Source organism: Scomber japonicus, chromosome 2 (genome assembly GCF_027409825.1).
Source record: "Scomber japonicus isolate fScoJap1 chromosome 2, fScoJap1.pri, whole genome shotgun sequence".
Taxonomy (NCBI): domain Eukaryota; kingdom Metazoa; phylum Chordata; class Actinopteri; order Scombriformes; family Scombridae; genus Scomber; species Scomber japonicus.
In genome coordinates this window covers 16,666,599-16,684,536 of record NC_070579.1, presented here as the reverse complement: position 1 = coordinate 16,684,536, position 17,938 = coordinate 16,666,599, and the positions used below count along the sequence as shown (strand labels likewise).

The following is a 17,938-nucleotide window of genomic DNA, read 5'->3' as shown; positions in this document are numbered from 1 at the left end:
AAAACAACCTTAATCCTGAAAACAACAAGGCGCATGCATTGCCAAAATGAGCAGGCTTAGTGAGGATATCATCCAAACCAAACTTCTCAATTATTCTACAATTGTAAACATGTATGCCTTTTTTCATCATCTACACAAAAAAAGAGACAAGCTTTCTGTGCTATTAAAACATCATACTACATCAAATTCCTGAAATTAAAACCCTGACCATTTCTAACTTGTCTCATTTGACAGGTTTCCTTTTATACCAAAACACAGTTTGTCTTTCAACCGATGTAAGTCATCCAATTCTGTCTCCTTGTATTGTTTTGGTTTCATATCATGCACAGATTATAGTCTGTTTGACAGCCAAGGGAATCAGTGCGCATGAAAAAATACAACACTACTGATAAGCTTGGCACAGAGACTTTTTGACATATTTATATTGGCTGGCTTGACAAGTGAAGGTAATCCGTCTAAAGTACGTACTGTACACTCTGCCAGACATTTGGCAGCGACAACTTGATTTGCCAGCTGTATTTTTTCAGCAGTGAGTACATACAGTAGCTCATGTTAAAATGTCCCTCCTGACAGCAGGGTGTGATTACTAGCACGTGCTGTGAAAACTCGTAAATCAGCAGCAGTTTTTAAAAGGGCAGTGGGTGACATCACTTCAAACTGCTTGTGGAAAGCTACGATTGTCATACGTGAGGACAGAAAATATTTAGCTTGTGTTTGGTTATTTCCTCTCCACAACAGGAATATACATAGTTGGTAAAGTTAAAAATGAAGATTTCAGAAAATAGTGACAGGAACAGTTACATATAGAAATTCAGAAATTGTGCATACATATTCCAACTCCGCAGTGTCACTTGACCACATGAACTTAAAGACCAATGCTTTATAATTTCAAGGATAACAAGTCTAAAGTTGGAAAAATTGCCGGCGGGAATGTGCACCAATTCTTCAAAAAAACTGCTGCTTTAGGCTCTATACATATCACATCAATACAGCTTACTTCTGGAATATTTGGCAGTGATCTTAGAGAAATTAAACCATCTGCGCATGTTTTTACGTAATTAAACTGCAATCTGGCATTAAGGAGGTCCTGCTACATCCATGCCCTTTATTGTGTCCAACAGCAGTTTTGTTTGTTCCTAAAATGAGGAAAAACATATTTTTGCCATCTCAGCACCTAGAAGGGCTCAAAAATTGCCACAGCAGTTTCTGTATATAGAATTAAGGATGTGAAACAGATAACGTGGACACAATTTGGGCCACCACAATGTGAGAGATGTGATTGTCTGTCTGGTTGCTAGGTGATCAGCTGTCTGGCCATGGCAGTCAAACCAATTAGATGGTGAAGTGCAACTGCAAGACAACAAGCAAGCAACATGTCCACAGATGTAGGAACAGATCTGTTTTCCAGTCAGTAAAGACAGAAGGGGATGTTTTTATGTTGCTATGGATTGTATTGCTCGTGTGCTCGTCTCCTGTGAATCACTCCTTCCTGCGGTCAGAGACGAGGTGAGTCTCTGGGCGTCCCAGTCATATGGTTCTGCTTCAATCCTCCTTTTCCTGGTGAATTTTTATTTGGCTCCGATTAGCTGAGGATTTGGCCCCGTCACGTTCCTGTTCCGTGGAAACGTCAACTTCAGACATGCCTACCTCCCCAGTCATGATGAGAGAAGTGTCTGATTCACTGCTGAGTGGCAGCTGGTGCTCGCCTGAGGGAGTAAGGGAGATAAGTCATTAATTACTCATCAATACTTAACCAGGTATTGCAGGATGCAGTTATAATTAATCAGTTGTTGTTATACCAGTGCTTTTTTTATATGAATCAATACATTGCAGGTGATGGGGTCAAATTCACAGTATTTGCTTTGTGCAAAAACGCATTCTAAAAGATAAAAATAAAGTCAATTTAATGATTCATCAGTCTGAGTTAGACTAAACTAATTGGACAGTTTCAAAAGTTACAGGTTTTCTCGTTAAGGGGCTGGTATACTCTGTCAGATGTGCTTGCCTGATGGTTTAATTACTTCAGAAACCCCCTTCCCTGACACCTTTCCAAGGTCAGATTAGGGTGGGCTATGCAGGACCATTTCTATAACTTTCTGAAACAGACAATCTGACATGCCCACCCACTTCACGCTGAGATTCGGCAGCACTGTGTCGAGATGAAAAAGTCTTCACATTTTTAATATAGTACTGTACAAATACTGTACTGTATAAAACATGCAGTGTTATCCTCATATTTTAACAATATAATATATGCCCTCTCTATGACAGCCCACTTTTCACTCCACCTTCAGTGTAGATGAGTACTCACACTTTTACTGCTGCTGAATCCTCATATTAGCTTCAACTAAACCTTTTTTTTTTTACATGAAATAACTATAGATTTTGCATGGTTCAACAGTGAAGCTTTCCTGACCGCCCAGGGCAAGTAAAAACAACTAATCTAAACCTGATTGGGCAAGTGGTTGCTTAGATTTGCTTTGGGCATTATTTTTGTGCTTACAACATTGTTTCAATAATTTTTTTGATTATTGTGGTATCATAAATTATGATCGTGTTCTCTGTCACACAGCATAGACCCCCTCTCTTGCACGCATCGGAGAATATTGGTATGCACTGTTGGCCGATCAAGAATTGAGCAGGCTAAAAGTGTTATGCGTGAAACAAAGATCTTTCAGGATTATGTGAGCACTGCCAAATAGAGGTATCAGTGGAGCATGTACTTGCTCACTGCCATATATACTCTCCAGATCAAGAAACATCAAATCAGGAAGCTTCGAGTGGAGGAAAGCAGTCTAAAAAATGTATTTTCCATCGGGTTAGGGAATATACTCCATTATTTGAAAGAAACTGGCCTGATCAGAAAGTTTAAGTGAAATATTTAATGGGTCATACCATTTTCGATATGCAAGTAGATTTCTGACCCACTTGCCCAACTAGGTAAGTGAAAAAAACCCCCACTGTTGAACCCTGTTTTGTCCTTCATATGATAGAATGCAGTTGCACTAGGATGAGATCGTGTAATAGCCTTCAGGCATAGGAGGAATGATCACAACATTCAGTAACTCTTTCAAATGCAGCATGTAACTATTGGATTAAGAGAAATTTGAACCTATAATTTATTGCTCATTAGAGCTCTGCCAAATGGCAAGAAGGAAGTAAGAAAACATGTCCAACATTCCAGCAGCAACAAATCAGGCTTTTTTCCAAACCCTGACTGCAGCACACACCCAATAGCTGGCTGACTCTGGAAAGAATGATAGCGGTAATATCATTACTGACAGCGCTCATTATTCAGGCTAAAGATTCAATTCAACTGGCATTCCATCATGGCCAACCCACAGCGGCAGAAATCATGACAGATCTGCTTGTTCCTCTCATGCTAACTGCCTGTCAGTGTCACCGTCTTCTTTCATTTATTAGTGCTGCGATATACGACAGATGGTCTCCAATTTATATTCAAATTAGTCTTGAGAACAATATGAGCTTGAGGGGAGCTGATCTACTGCTTGTCAAACACATGAACGTAAACATGATTCTTTGTGCTTGCAGCAATACAGTGGCTTATGGTAATTGTAAGGCAAATTGGAAAGCAGTATATCTTAATGATGCAGCATTTGCATTTTTTAAAACAGTTGATTATTAAAAGATATGTTCACAATTTTTCAAGGTCAGGTGCCTAAACAAACACTGACAATTGTTTTTCTTGCTTTAATAATTCCTCCTGTTCATACTGACCATTAAAGGCCCAGTGAAATAGAAGTTAAAGTGTATTTAGCTTCTTTACTGTGATATATTTCCTTTGCATTTTATTGGACTGCTAAAAGGTTTCTCGGGTTTGAGCTTAGTGTGATACGGAGCTGCAGAGAGAAACAGGGAAAGGACTGTTGACTCCACACACATCTGCCTCACCTGTTGTTAGATCGAGTAATGGATTAATCAGACCTCACCCATATTGTTTTGGAAATGAAAACAAAGATTTTCCCACTGATATTCAAACACATCTCTTTCCATATTGCTCTGTTAGCTACAACAACCCACAAATGGTTAAGTGTAGTTTTATATGGCTGATGTAGATGGCTACTTGTCTAAAGTCCCATTTGATTGGATGTAATTTTGTAAACACCCTGATTTTTGACTATTTGACATATACTGTAACAAGAGATAAATAAACCCAGGGTCACCGGATTAAAATTGGAAAAAACATATTTTTCATTTCATGGAGCCTTTAAGAAATCTCTTCACAATGCAGTTCCAATGTAAGTGATCAGGGACGAATTTCACAGTCCTCCTATTGTATATTAATATCTTAAAAGTTTGAAACTAATACAAGGCTTCAGCTGTCCAACTTAGTCAAATCAATTCAATACTTTTTTTTTTTTAAATTACAGTCTTTTTCGTGCCACATTCCCTCTTTTTTGCCATCCTTTCACTGCTGCTGAACAGGAAATCACTGTCTGGCTTTGCATATAATCCATCAAGTAGTCACATGACATGCAAGTCACCAAATACTTAACAATCCTCGTATTTATGTTCTGAAGGCTAGCAGTCAGATGCTAGGGACCCCTGCTCAGATCAATTGGTTAGTTAAGCACCAGCCAATCAAGCTGGGAGGTAATTATTTTCTGGGTAGTTGCAGATAAGTTTTGGCATGGAGAGATAAGAGTTTTATTCCACAATACAAGGAAGCTTAGCCAGAATGTCAAAGGAAGTCGATAAGAGGCAGACTCAGAGGTTTGCTAAATGACATAAATTTGTATGGGAATATAAAGGATTTGATCCCTGTATTAAATCTGCCTGCAGATAAGGGTAAGGTTTGCCAGTTTTGCTGTAGTTATGTTTCAAGTTGTTATATTATGTAAAAGAGTTTAAAGGTGCAGTGTGTATAATTTTGTGGCATCTAGTGGAACAGACTTGGCAGAAATGGGATACAATATTTTAAATAGTGTATAAACACCTGCAAATAAGAATTATTGTGGTTTTGTTACCTTATTCTCTTCATCTACATAGGGAGCAAGTCCTCTTCTACTGAGCCTGCCATGTTGAACTGCCATATTTGTACAGTAGCCCAGTAGCAATTTTCGCAGCCCCAACAACACACATTTTTTGGTTAAATGCTTTCTCTTTATCGTGGTTTATAGCTATTAAAGATCATCAGTCATTTTCTTATCAATATAGGAATTTAAATATAACAGTTACAGCAATTTGTCTGTATGGGTCATAATATCCTTTATTGTTGTGACAGTGTGCAATTTATGTTCTATTCTGTATTATTTCTTGTACACCCACATGTGTAAATAAACAGGTGTGTAAACATAGATCTGTGAAGTTACACCTATGTTCATGTGTATTCCTACCACTGTTTCAAAGAAATCACAAAATTGTTAACCAACTACTCTACATGGAAATTAGAAGTCCATGTCATAATAACCTACTACAAGCTCTGTCGTGGAGATTTTTTTGGCTTTGGAGGCAAAGTGGCCCAAAAACACACACACTGCTGATAGCTAGGAAAACAGCCCTAAGGGTGGTTAAACAGGCTTTAGTTGGGCTGGACTAAAAGGGCTAAACTGGTTTTTTTTAACTGTTCTATTGTATTTGGGTTAGCTTGTGACTTTCTGGGAAAGGAGGACTATTCTTCCCCTCCTGCATTGCCCAGGAGGATTTAAATTGGGGAACATTGACCAGGTGGCCACTAACCTTGGTTTAAGCCTTCGAGTAAAACATTAACCCCTGAAAGCAAAATAAAACCAGAATGAGCACACTGGTAGAAAACTAATTTCCGCTGGCAAAGACAGATGTTTCTTTTAACAGAATTTAAATGTGTGAAACTGTAGCTTGGCTTCACTGTATTGACTAATGGAGGTGCAAAAATAGATGAAGACCATGTGGTGCTCATTTTGACCGAATTAAGACTGAATGTACCAACTTCTACGTTTAGCTGTTAGTCCTCCTCACTGCCTGCATTTTATTAACTGTATGTTAAATATATGACATCTGGGTGTAAACCAGATCCCCCTAATAATGACCAATGGTTGGAAATAGTGGAAAGAAATTTACGTGATGGAGAGGATGACATTTCACATGAGACTGCAGGAGGAGCAGGGAGAGCAAAAATGGGACTAATGGACACAATTTAAAAACACAGTTCCTTTCTGTCCTTTTGTTGTTGCTTGAAAAAAGGCAAAACTACTAAAAATGAATTACTTAAAAGGCCCCATGAAATGAAAAATATGTTTTTGTTATATATATATATGACATCTGTACATACTGCTGGCGATGATGTGGCTCTCTTCTGCCTGAGGTTCTGTCTCTGCATCAGGATGGAGCAGCTGCAGGCCTATTGCCCTTCCGGCTGGATCCAGCACCACTGAGCTCTCGTTCACTGTGATTTCGCTGGCACCACTGATGGGGTTGGCGGGTGGACCCCCAATAGACATCTCGTAGTCTGGAGGAGCATCATCAGAGCAGTCTGCGTTGAGCTGGATGGGTTAGGGTTAGGGTTAGGGTTAACACACCACACACATCACTTTTATGTTTTGCACTTTATAATTCAATTAAAGGTTTGATGAAAGAAAAGAGTGCAGTCAGTTTTATAAATATTTATATTTGTGGATATGAGTTTGCAAAAATAAGGAACTTACCGGGATTCCCAAAGCTTTGAGGATGTTCATTTTACACATAGGACACGTCCGGTGGTCCTGCAGCCACGGGTCTACACAGTGCTTATGGAAGACATGCCTGACCAAACAAGATGGCAGAACACAAATGATTCATATTGATTCACAATAATGTTACAATGCAGAGAAATATGAAATATCTAACATGTACATCATGTAGTGCATTCATTCCTTCATCCACAAAACAAATGGAGACAGTTTGTTCTTACTTATGTACATTAATGAGCAATCATGCAAGCCTTACCTGCACGGTAATATCCTGACAACGTCATTAGGCTTATAACCTTCAATGCACACTGCACAGTTGTCGAAGTCTGACTCTGTCTCCTAAAACACAGAGCAAAAGCAAGAAAAAACAGGCATAATTAATATTTCAAGAGATTAAAATATGAAAATAAATCTACATTTAAATAATTATTTTTGGTGAATTCATGTGTATTGTAGACCTTATTGTGCAGCTAACCATTTATATGAAATGTACTGTCTTAAGTCTGGGGAATATTCACCTTGTCTCCTTTCTTAATAGTGCGTACTTGAAGCTTGCTGATGGCCTTTTTGGCAGCGTCTCCCAAACGTCTCTGCAAAACATCAAAAAGTCAGTTTTTAACAGTGGCCAAATGCCAGTAAATGACACAGCAGTATGCAGTTATCTCACTGTTCTGACTATTTTACAGCTGGAAAGTTGAAATACTTTCTTCTTACATCACATCACAAGCCTAAATGTTTGTGTGAATGCACCATCCTGACTGAACATCATGTCTCCGAGCAGGGACTCCTATATGTCAACTTTAAAACTTTATAGTCTATAAAACACTAAATCTTTTGGCTCCCTAGTATATTTATGACCTGCTCATTGACTACAATCAAGTCAGATCTCTCAGGTCATCTTGTGGTGGTTTTCAAACTGAACCTAGAATAAGATTCATATCTGGTGATGGCACTTTAGCTATTTCAGTTACCTCAGATCTTTAATAAATGTGTTCACCTTCAAAAGTAACCTGAACATTTATTGGTAAGGTATTGTGTCTGTTTGTGTGTGATTTGTTAATGTCTTTTTTTAGGGTGGGTGGTTGTCATTGTTGTATGTTCCTAAGTTTTGTCAGGCGCTTTAGGAACTTAATGTTAACACACACTGAGGTTACTTATAAGGAAATGTACTACATAAATAAAACAGTCTTGCCCTGCCTTGCTTCATCATATTTGTTTAATCAGAAATGAATAGAATGTTGACATCACCTTCAGTGGACTGAGCAAATAGAGAGGAAAACACCGCCATTGAACCACAGTTAGAAAACCAGTGAACCAGTGACAGTAAATCAACACCAACCACTTCCTTTTAATACAAAGTGACTTTAAAAATGAGAAATTAGGTCAACTTCAACTGATGCTGCCAGGATAGTAGAAGTCCCTGCTTTGGCTTTAAAATGTGTTTTAGAGTTATTGATTTCCTGGTATCTAACAGTGTGTTACTTTGAGATTGTGTGTCTGCCCATTAAGTCCCAACAGAGGCAATAAACTGGGTAAATATACTGCAATGTGTGTGAATACAAGGGAGCTTTGTGTATCTGTGCATTCTCAGGAGTGTGAAACATCTGGGATTATCTCTCCAATTTAAATGATAACAAACCAAATACTTGTTTCTTTGCATTAAATGAAATAAAATAAAATAAACTATAAAACACTGGAGAAGTAATAAACCAGGATAATGGCAACAGATTCACAGAGCTGGCAGGCAAATGGAGACAGTGAGAGTTTTACAGTAATTATCTACCAAACAAACTTTTCATGCTGTAACCATTCAAAGTCTGTTTCACCTTACTTGACTGCATTGGAAATAAATTGAAAGCAGATTTGCTGCTATGAGAGAATTCCTTTGTCCAACATAAATCAAGATAATTCAAAGTGAAAACACAAACGCAATGGTTGTCACGGTACCAGTGCCTATCATAACAGGCACGGTGATGTATTGTCATTACAGACGTCACAAGAACGTCACAGGCGGACACTCATAATACAAAGATGGTGAGAGCAAGTATTTGCACTGTCGGCTCAAAGGGCCAGAAGCTGAGCCGGTTGATGGTTCACTGGTTTGCCATGTTTCTGTTCGGCCAGCTGTCGGGCTAATTCTGGCTTTTCGTTAAAGACTTACAAGGCCGACACCAGATGGAAAAAAGGCATGGACTAATAACAAAACTGAGACCACAGCACCACTGCACTGTCAATCTCCCCTTTTAAACAGACATATCAGCACAAACAACGAGCACACAGTCATACCTGATTTCGGTCTCTGGCATTAGCATAGCGGAATCTCTGGATATAGTAGAAGACAAGCCAGGCGAGGGAGATGATCATGAGAACGATGAAGGAGATGGAGACAAACACTACCGACGTTCTGCTCACATACTTCTGCAGGTTGCGGGTTCCTATAGTGATGTGCAACATGACCAAGATGTGCATATCCAGTAAGGCCACAATCTCCAGACCTTTAGGCTCTGGGATCATGATGACCACAACATCACCTGTGCCTGCACATACAACACAGATAGTAGCAGTTTAGACATTAGTGGATAAACAAGGTCATGCAGTAAGCACTGTGTGTGTGAATTTGGGAGTTTTAACTATTAACAATTACAGACAACATTATACAAAGAGGATCATGAAGGCTGATATTTTAATATTTCATATTTTCAGACTAACCAACTTAAAATAATGTGTTTTCTGAGACAAAAAACATCAAATTGAATTAAAATACAATAGAATAAAATCAAGCAATATTAGTCAAAAAAGTCATAAGAAATCATTAGCCAATAGAAAGTCAACTGATCCCAAAAATACCACAACAGAAAACGTGTTTAAAAGAACAACCAGGCTCAAGCTACAGCTTACTGTTCAAACTAGGGCTGCAATTAACATTCATTTTCATTAATCTATTTATAAAGTAAGACTACAAATGATTAGGAGACAGACCAACTAAAGCCTCACTCTCAATGTCAGAGCCCTCCTGCCAGGAGCCATCTGTTGCTTCGCTTGACAGGCACAATGAAAGCTTTTCGCATTACAGAGTCACCAGGCACCTTTCACTTCTCCCATCCTAAGGACGACCAGGAGGAACGCCACCTTTACATGATTTATAAGAGTTTCTAGCACCATAGAAAAATGACCGTTCAGGACTTAACAAACACATAAAATATATACTTTTCTGAGTATACTTCTTCTCACACTATTAGCTAACGCCTCTCAACAGTTCAATGTCCTTATGTGACATAAAAAATATTTGCACTCTGCTTCTTGAGCTAAAAGGCATCTAGTGTGTTATAAAAACAAACTGCAAATTTATTTCAGCTTCCATATCTGATCTAATGGGTCATTGTCACACATACTGTATGTCTATAGTGATACTGAATTTCCGGCACAAAGATATTTTGAGATCATTTAGGAAGTGTTTTTCATAGTTTCTCCATAAATGAATTAGTTTATTTTTCAGCTGTAAAATGTCCATGTTTTGTAAGTACATATTTTGGCCATAATTTTTAATGATCAAATTTAAGTCATCCAGAGCAAATATTTTGTTAATGTGGTAAGTGATTATTAAAAAAACAACAACATTTTATTTTTTAAAAAGATGTATTGCCAGTGTGGTAGTGGCAGAGAGGCCAACAGGAAACATTTAGAGAGAGAGAGAGGGGGGAATGACCTGCAGCAAAGGTCCCTGGACAGATTTGAACCAGGGACACTGCCTGTAGCCCCTAATTCCACAAGTCCTCCTAAAAAGTATATTTTGACTGATTTTATATTGGATTTTACAAAGCCTTGAGGACCCATTTCCTCAATCAGCTTCTTACTATGAGTGACAGCTTCCTATGAGAACACACGATTTTCTGCTTTAGTTAGAACTGTTGTGGTTATTATACATAAACAGATTTCTCTCTGTGCTTTTCTTGCTGGTTTGAAGTGGGCGAGAAATTGAAAAATAAGAGTGTCACATACATCTAAGCATAATCGAGATTTGGCAATATTTAAATCTAAATAATAGTTGCAAGATTGTTTGTTTATGTTGCCAGCATCGACAATCAAATGCCACTCAAACTTTAACTTTGAATGTTGCTAAATTAGTCATAAATATTTAGAGTTCACTCAGCCTCCACTGTACAGTTTTTTGAACTTGTCTGTGGTGAGTGAATGACACATGCGACATACAGTAATGACAACAACTCAACAATTTCTAGACATAATAAGAGAATAATCATTTTTTCTTTCGATGTAAAAAACTAGGTTGATATTTCCAGGAACTGCATCAACAGCCTGAGCACAGTTACATCATATTCCCTCTGCTGCCTGTTTATGGCTCTGGTTGCACGGAGTCACAGAGGCTCCCTGCGGTGCCTCACTCCCTCTATCAGTCACCATAAACAGTGGCTTTATTCAACCTGCCATCATCAACAGCTCCTCCTGTGTAGCCTGCCAGATTCACAGCGCTGTGACAAATCCTCATGCCCTGCACAGAGCTATTTTAACATTATACTCTGAGGTGATACTGTCACAGAAACACAGAGACAATGTTTTGTGTTTTCCTGAGGAGCTACACGCTTTAAGTCTGACACATTTGGTACATTTTCAGGCTGTAGTTGCAATGCAATGCTGCTGTCATGCTCATAAATCCCTTTACATAATCTGCACAGCTGCTACATTTTATGCGACCATGGTCTAGTAGTCATATTGAAATTATGTCTTTTAAACAGTTGTATTGTCATGCTTATGCAAGGATTATCAGCTGAGCTTCTTGAAATTCAATATTTAAATTCTTGAGAAAATACAATTCAAGAATATTACTGTTCATTTAATTACATTACACACAAATGAAATCAGTATATTTGGACAAAAGCAGCATACTTAAACACATTTTTCAATGAACAGCTTGTTTTGGTATGGCAGCATGCTTCATATGTACAGTACCATCCTCTGTTAAACCGCCAGATTCTCAACCAGGTTTATCCTTGTATGATGAAGGCTTCTCACTTAAACTTTGTGTGTTTTAGAGCTTTTAAAGCAAACTGTTCTACAAACAATGACAGAGAAAACAAAAGCTTGTGTTTGGACAGCAAACAGATGGTAATACGCTGCCAAATACCACGTTCTATACACAGCTGTCACATTTCTTCATTGAACTTGCCTGTCTGCTTGGTATGAACATTTAAATAAAAGGTAAGCATTTGGTTGGAAGATTATTTCACAGTTTTTATAATCTTTTTCTCAGCAGATGCAAAAATATCTCCCCCAACAATCCGCTTGAATGCAAATAAGACTCCCTGACAACATAAATATATGCTCTTTTTCTAAGCCTCTTTTTCCATGTGTGTAACCTCAGATACACACACTCCTGTTGACCATATGGTGCAGAGGGAAATCATTGTGATGTAAGAATTCCCTGTGTAAACACAAAATAAACCCACATCTAATATCAAAAGGCAAATAATTTCATGCATTAAACCAATGCACTCAAATTCTTTTAAAAAATGGCTGTGTATGGTCAGCTTCAGTAGAAATAAGTAAAGGCATAATAAGGCATGTAAGATTTCCCTAAGCCTCGACGCTTATCTCCTTCTTCTGTTCACTGTGACGCAGCCAGACCGGACAAAAATAGCTTCCTCTAAAAACAGGAGGGTAATGTCTGAGACTGAGGCTGAACTTGTTAAAAGATGGTTTCAAACCCACTAGGCCAAAATGTGGGGCAAGAAGAAATATATACTAAACGGGTAAACTTAGTGTATGCCAGCCTATTCCCGTGTAGTGAATTTGATTTATTTAGCAGTCTAGCTTCAGAGAGGATTAACACTCAGGCACAGATTATCACAGAATTAACTGGATACCTGTTCATTAACAACCACATACTTACCTGAAGCTGGTAAGACAAAGTAGGCAACACTGCAACCTTAATCACACAAGAATATTATACAAAGCTCCAGAGTATTAATTCATTAATTATTTAGCCTGATTGAATTGATGTAAAATGGCATCAAAATCGTGCTGGGATAAATTTTGCTTTTTAACAATGGGTCAATGCTATCTCAGGTCTGACACTGTTCAGCTTTGGTACAAAAGGGTTAAATTAAACCAGGGCTTAGAGGTTTGTGGCTCTGGCAACTGTGGATTTTACAGCCCAGCTGTGTTGGCTCTGGACAGAGAAGAAGTTCTCCATTCTTTTATTTGGCAGCCTCACATTCAGTCTAAACATTAAGACCCTTCCTTTTTGCCACTGCACTCTGTCAGACTGTGTTACCTTCCTCCTCTCTTCCAGTGTTGCCATCACACCTCCCCTGGCTGCCTTATCTGTCTTTTAAAGCGTCTCAGTTTATATTTATGTCATGGCTGGAAGCAGGTCAGGTCTTTGAAATAGTTTGGCGCTCTCCTTCGTCTTTTACCCTGCAATGTGTTACCGAAACTCTTGTTTGATAGTTCAAGAACGGAGGAATAATGTATGTTCAGTGGTTGAACACAGCAGATATCAAAGAGGACATGCTTGCAGACTTGAGTGAAAATAGAAATACATCAATGGAAAAATATTCCATTTCAAGTGAAAGTCCTGGAGTCCTTCTATAGGCCAAATCGTTCATGAATCCAGTCCTGAAGCTCTACAAGTTTATTTTTATTTAACCAGGTGATTGATGCAGGTATACTACACAAGATACAATAAAATATGATGAAAGTGGTACAATAAAATTTGTTGTGAAGTGTCTGTCACTGAATCTGAGCTGCAGAGGCTTCACACAGAAATGAATGATTTGCTTATCTTGACAAGCATCTGTGACACACAGTACTAAGGGGACGTCTCTTGTGAACAGCTTCTAGTTGAAAACAAGTCGCAGTCACTTGACTTTTATGCCATCAGGTGTTTGTATGCTTTTTGTTTGAACATCTGTTTCTGTGCAGATCCTTTAGTCAAACAGCCGTCAGGCATTGTGTTGTTGTCCAGCGCAGGTGCGTTGGTCAGCCACACCTTTATGAAAACTAGCAACAAGCTGAGGAAACATTTCCAATGGAAATATCTAGTCATTCTAGTAAAAACTTTTGGTCTTACAAGTAATACATTGTTTTAAAAAAATAGAGAGGAGAGAATAAAACTTAAGAATATTTTAAGTTTTGAATAAAAAGGTTAATCTTAATTCTTGGACAACTGCAAACGTATCACAAAATGCAAGATAGTTAATCTACATATATAACCTGCTGTTTTTCAAGAAATAACTTTTTTTTTTCTTTTACAAAGCAGATCCAGCACTCAAATATTCACTGTTTCTATGCTGATGAAGAGCACATGAGCTAAATATCATTGTCTGTGAGCTCCAAGAACAGTAACTTCCAATAAAGATCAATGAGGGGTCATATTATTCATAAAAACACCAGCTGGTTATTTTTACTTGACACCTTTTCACTCCTTGCATGGGAGTTATGGGTGCACACACAGTCAGTGTTTCCATCAACTCATTTTAAAAGGTATCTCCTCTGTGACTTACTGCCATCTCTTCAAAAAGCCTCTAGTTAAAGTAAACCGTGCCATCTGTATGTGTCTAAGATTGATTTTAAATATGATTTCTATACTTAGCACATACGTTTAGGCCACAGTTTTGACCTGCAAATTGAACAGGTAGCAGGCTGATCTCTATGCTACTTACACAGCAAGTGCTTGTGTGATAATGTATGCAGCAGCCTGTTGCCCCTAGCAAACAGTGGACAATGTGACTCTGCTGAGGAGAACCGGATAGTCTGGAGTCTGTGTTTTCAAGGATATTTTGCATGGATTTGTTAAAAGGTGTGTTGGGTGTCCTGTTTATTGTTTATTTACAAGTTTCGTCTCTAAAATGGGTGCTTTGAGCAGTAAAATGACAGCGTTGTCTGCAGCCTGTGCTTGCCCACAACTTTTTAAATTGTGTGTCTACATACTGCCACTAGCTCCTTTCTTGACTCATAAAATAATACTTTAGAAGGAGATGTGTGAAATCGTAAAGGGAGACGCCGCTCAACAAGTGAATGTAAACTGACCATTCCTGCGTTTCCTGGCACATCATGAAAAGAGTTCCAACAATATTCTCTAATATTTCTTTTTACAAAACAAAGAAATGAGTAGCCATTAATCTAATAAAAGTAATTTCATTCTAAAATTAGAACAGTTAAGTTATTTGTTCTTATCTTCTTCAGTGATTGAACACTTTAGGAAAGAGCTGCAATGATTAGTCAATTAATTGATTAGTCAATCAACAGAAAATTAATCAGCAACGAGTTTAATCAGAAACTAATCATTTCAGTCTTTTTTTTGCAAACGATTAAAAAATGTGCTGTTTGCTATACTTGTAAAAATGGACTTTCATGGGCAATTTTTCACTATTTTCTGACCTGTAGACAATATAAGTAATTGAGAAAATAAGATTAATCAATTGTAAAAAATCATCATGTGTTGCAGTAGGTTGCTTAGTAAATAATCATTATGCTGATACAGTTGCATTGTCTTGGACAACTACTGTTAAACTTAATACCCAATACTTAAACCCCACCAGTGAAATCTAGACACATGGAAGGACTGCAATGAAAAGGAAAGTATTTAGTAATGTTATTGGTATCCATGCAAATGTTTGGCAACTGGGGGGGAAAAACGACAGTGAGAAACCTCAACAAGACCAACAACAAATCCTGTAGCCAGTTTGCTAATTCAGCAGATCTACTGCAGCGGATGTCAGTCCATCTGCTCAGGAAGTCAGTGCATGCAAGTTTTCTACTTTAACAATTGATTATTTTGCTGATTACAAGCCGAAGGAGAGCTCTGGGGCCTCAGCTTGGAGATGAAAACCATTAATCGTTGCCAGAGGTGCTCAACACTTAAGAAGCAAGTAATGAATGGCACTTGTTCTCAGACCCCCATGATACTGGACACCTGTTGTAGGAGGATGCTTGGGCAAGAGCAGTTTTTTTTTTCAAAACTGTGATAAATGTCAGGACAAGAATAACAATGCATACAATGACTGTAAAAAGTGGACTTGCATGTTGTCAGGGTGTTTCTTACCTGGATGAGGCATGGTGATGGTGTCATTGGCACCGCTGGAGCCCACATTGTATATGATAACAGCAGAGGCGTTGAGATTTGCAGCATTACGGATCTTCTCTCGGTATGTACAGTTCCCCGCAGCCACCAACGCCACCCAGGCGGTGTTGGGGGGGACAGAGGGGAACCTGACGGCTGGATCGCACGCCTGTCTGTCCTGCAGGAGGGACGGCACCAGGACCAGTCCTCTTGCTTCCCTCTTGGGCGAGTGCTCACCATACCGACCGCACTCGGTTTTCTCTGTCCTGACTTCCGAGGCGACGGGGTCCAGGTAGGTGATGTTGACGAAAGCCGTGTACCACTCCTCCTTCTCTGCAACCGTGAAGTCCAGACACAGTAAGTGCACGAAGCAGAAGGACAGCAGCCACGTCGAGAGAGCCAGACTGCGGCAAGCTCGGATGAGGGACGGTGCCATTGTGCTGTTGGCTGGCTGAGGATGGATGACGAGCTCCGGAGGTCTCCACCTCAGCTGGAGAGAGCTCGCTCCTTCTCGTGAAAAGGAGGTTCACTTTAAAAAAAAAAAAAAAAGAAAAAAGCATTCAACTCATTTAACGTCACTTAACAAGTCAGCGCCAGAGAAACCGACGTCTTAAACAAGGTGCCCAAAGAGTTTGTGTGCAAAGTCTACTACACACCACCACCTGCAGGAGAAGAAGACGGTCAGTGTTGTTGTTCATCGTCAGCTGTTCACGGTGCGCGCTCAGGATTGGCTCCTCGCTCATCGGCACGTGATCTGGGCGTGGACAAGGTGCCAGTGACGCCACACGGCATGTGGAGCAGCTGTCATAAATCACTGCGCCCAAAGTACAAATCATTTTCTTCTGTGATAAGAGCTATACCTTCAGGTGTAATTGAGTTAATGAAATATCACTTGGTCTATCAAAGTGTTCAAATGCCTGATCTGATGATTAGGGGAATAGAATTAACTAACAGGAAGTGTACGAACAAGGAAGCATATAAGAGCTTCAATAAGATTACACTTAGAGGGAAACATTTTTGGAACTCACAATTAGACAACAAACTGGCGTAAAGCATGGATGTGTCCCTTTAAATTCGATATTTCAAATAAGATAGATAAGAAATTCATTTTGCATAAAATGTATCCTTGTAACATAGCCTAATAATTTCCAAATTTAATGCACCTTCTGTAATAGCTACTGACCCGGAGACTATCTTACATTTGTTTTATCACTGCCCATCCTCATCTGCTGCTTTGGAGTGATATGGAGAATTGTGTGTACACCAAAACTGGACTTTCTATAACCATTATGCCTAAACATATTATCACAAAATTTGAATCGGACAATAAATCTTTAAGTTACATAACAAACCTCATGCTTGCAATTGGTAAATTCCACATACACAAAGCTAAATTCTCTAAATCACTTCCAAACTTTTTTGATATATGTAAAAAAAAAAAAAATGTTTTAAAGAAAAGCAAGTAGGCCAAGGGAAATATTTTATTGGATGAAGTGGCTACACATCAAGGCTGAGTGTGTCACTGGAATAATTATGGAATTTGACAATATCTAATCATAGTTGGGTTTTTTTTTAAATAAACTACCACATTTAATAATAATGTCTTAATAAACAAACTCAAGCAATAATAATAATGTTAATAAAAGGAGTATTACATTTGCCATTTTTAATTAATCTATTTATTTTAACAAAATCACTTTTCAAAGGCTTCATTTTGACTTTTTGGTGTTCCATCTTATTCCATTATAATGAATACACAAGTAGTCTACAATTAATACAGACAGGAAAATTAGTCAAATCAAGTAGATATTTTTCAATGTTACAGTCTTTTTAGTGCCATACCCCTCTTTTGTTACTATTCTTCCACTGCATCTCAACCGGTAAAAACTGAATAACACAAAAGGGAATTTGATCCTAAACAGACTGTAAATGTGGCAGAAACACTTAATATGACCAATTCAGTCTGTTGAAGCCTCGTATGAGCTTCAGTTAAACTTTTAAATGCATATTTGCACAAAATGACTGTGTATTAGCCCCCGTCACTTACACTGAAAGGAGATATTTTAATAGTCAGTATAATCATGAGAAATCATCACAGCAAGGAAAATATTTTTCAGTGTTCGGTTCATATGGACACCTGGCCGATGTTTAAGACAATCTTGAACAACCTATCCTTTGACAAAATGTTATT

At 38.5% G+C, this 17,938-nt stretch overlaps 1 protein-coding gene across 1 annotated transcript; it reads right to left on the bottom strand.

Annotated features, from left to right (window-relative positions):
- Positions 1 to 1,542: 1,542 nt before the first annotated feature.
- rnf150a (ring finger protein 150a) lies at positions 1,543 to 17,811 on the bottom strand. The gene is made up of 9 exons (XM_053326267.1): positions 17,795 to 17,811; positions 16,404 to 16,561; positions 15,730 to 16,276; positions 8,955 to 9,205; positions 7,187 to 7,258; positions 6,925 to 7,007; positions 6,645 to 6,741; positions 6,272 to 6,482; positions 1,543 to 1,706 (listed from the first exon to the last, which is right to left on the bottom strand). The coding sequence occupies exons 3-9, from the start codon at positions 16,181 to 16,183 to the stop codon at positions 1,543 to 1,545; spliced, it is 1,332 nt and encodes a 443-aa protein (XP_053182242.1). The 5' UTR covers positions 16,184 to 16,276; positions 16,404 to 16,561; positions 17,795 to 17,811.
- Between the last annotated feature and the right edge of the window lie 127 nt (positions 17,812 to 17,938).

Bases quoted from the DNA above. Each gene is read 5' to 3' on its own strand.
- rnf150a (XM_053326267.1), bottom strand. From the start codon at position 16,183: ATGGCACCGTCCCTCATCCGAGCTTGCCGCAGTCTGGCTCTCTCGACG. The intron at 7,259-8,954 runs GTATGACTGTGT...GATGTTTTGCAG, and splicing joins ATGCCAGAGACCGAAATCAG to AGACGTTTGGGAGACGCTGC. The intron at 6,483-6,644 runs GTAAGTTCCTTA...TAACCCATCCAG, and splicing joins TCAAAGCTTTGGGAATCCCG to CTCAACGCAGACTGCTCTGA.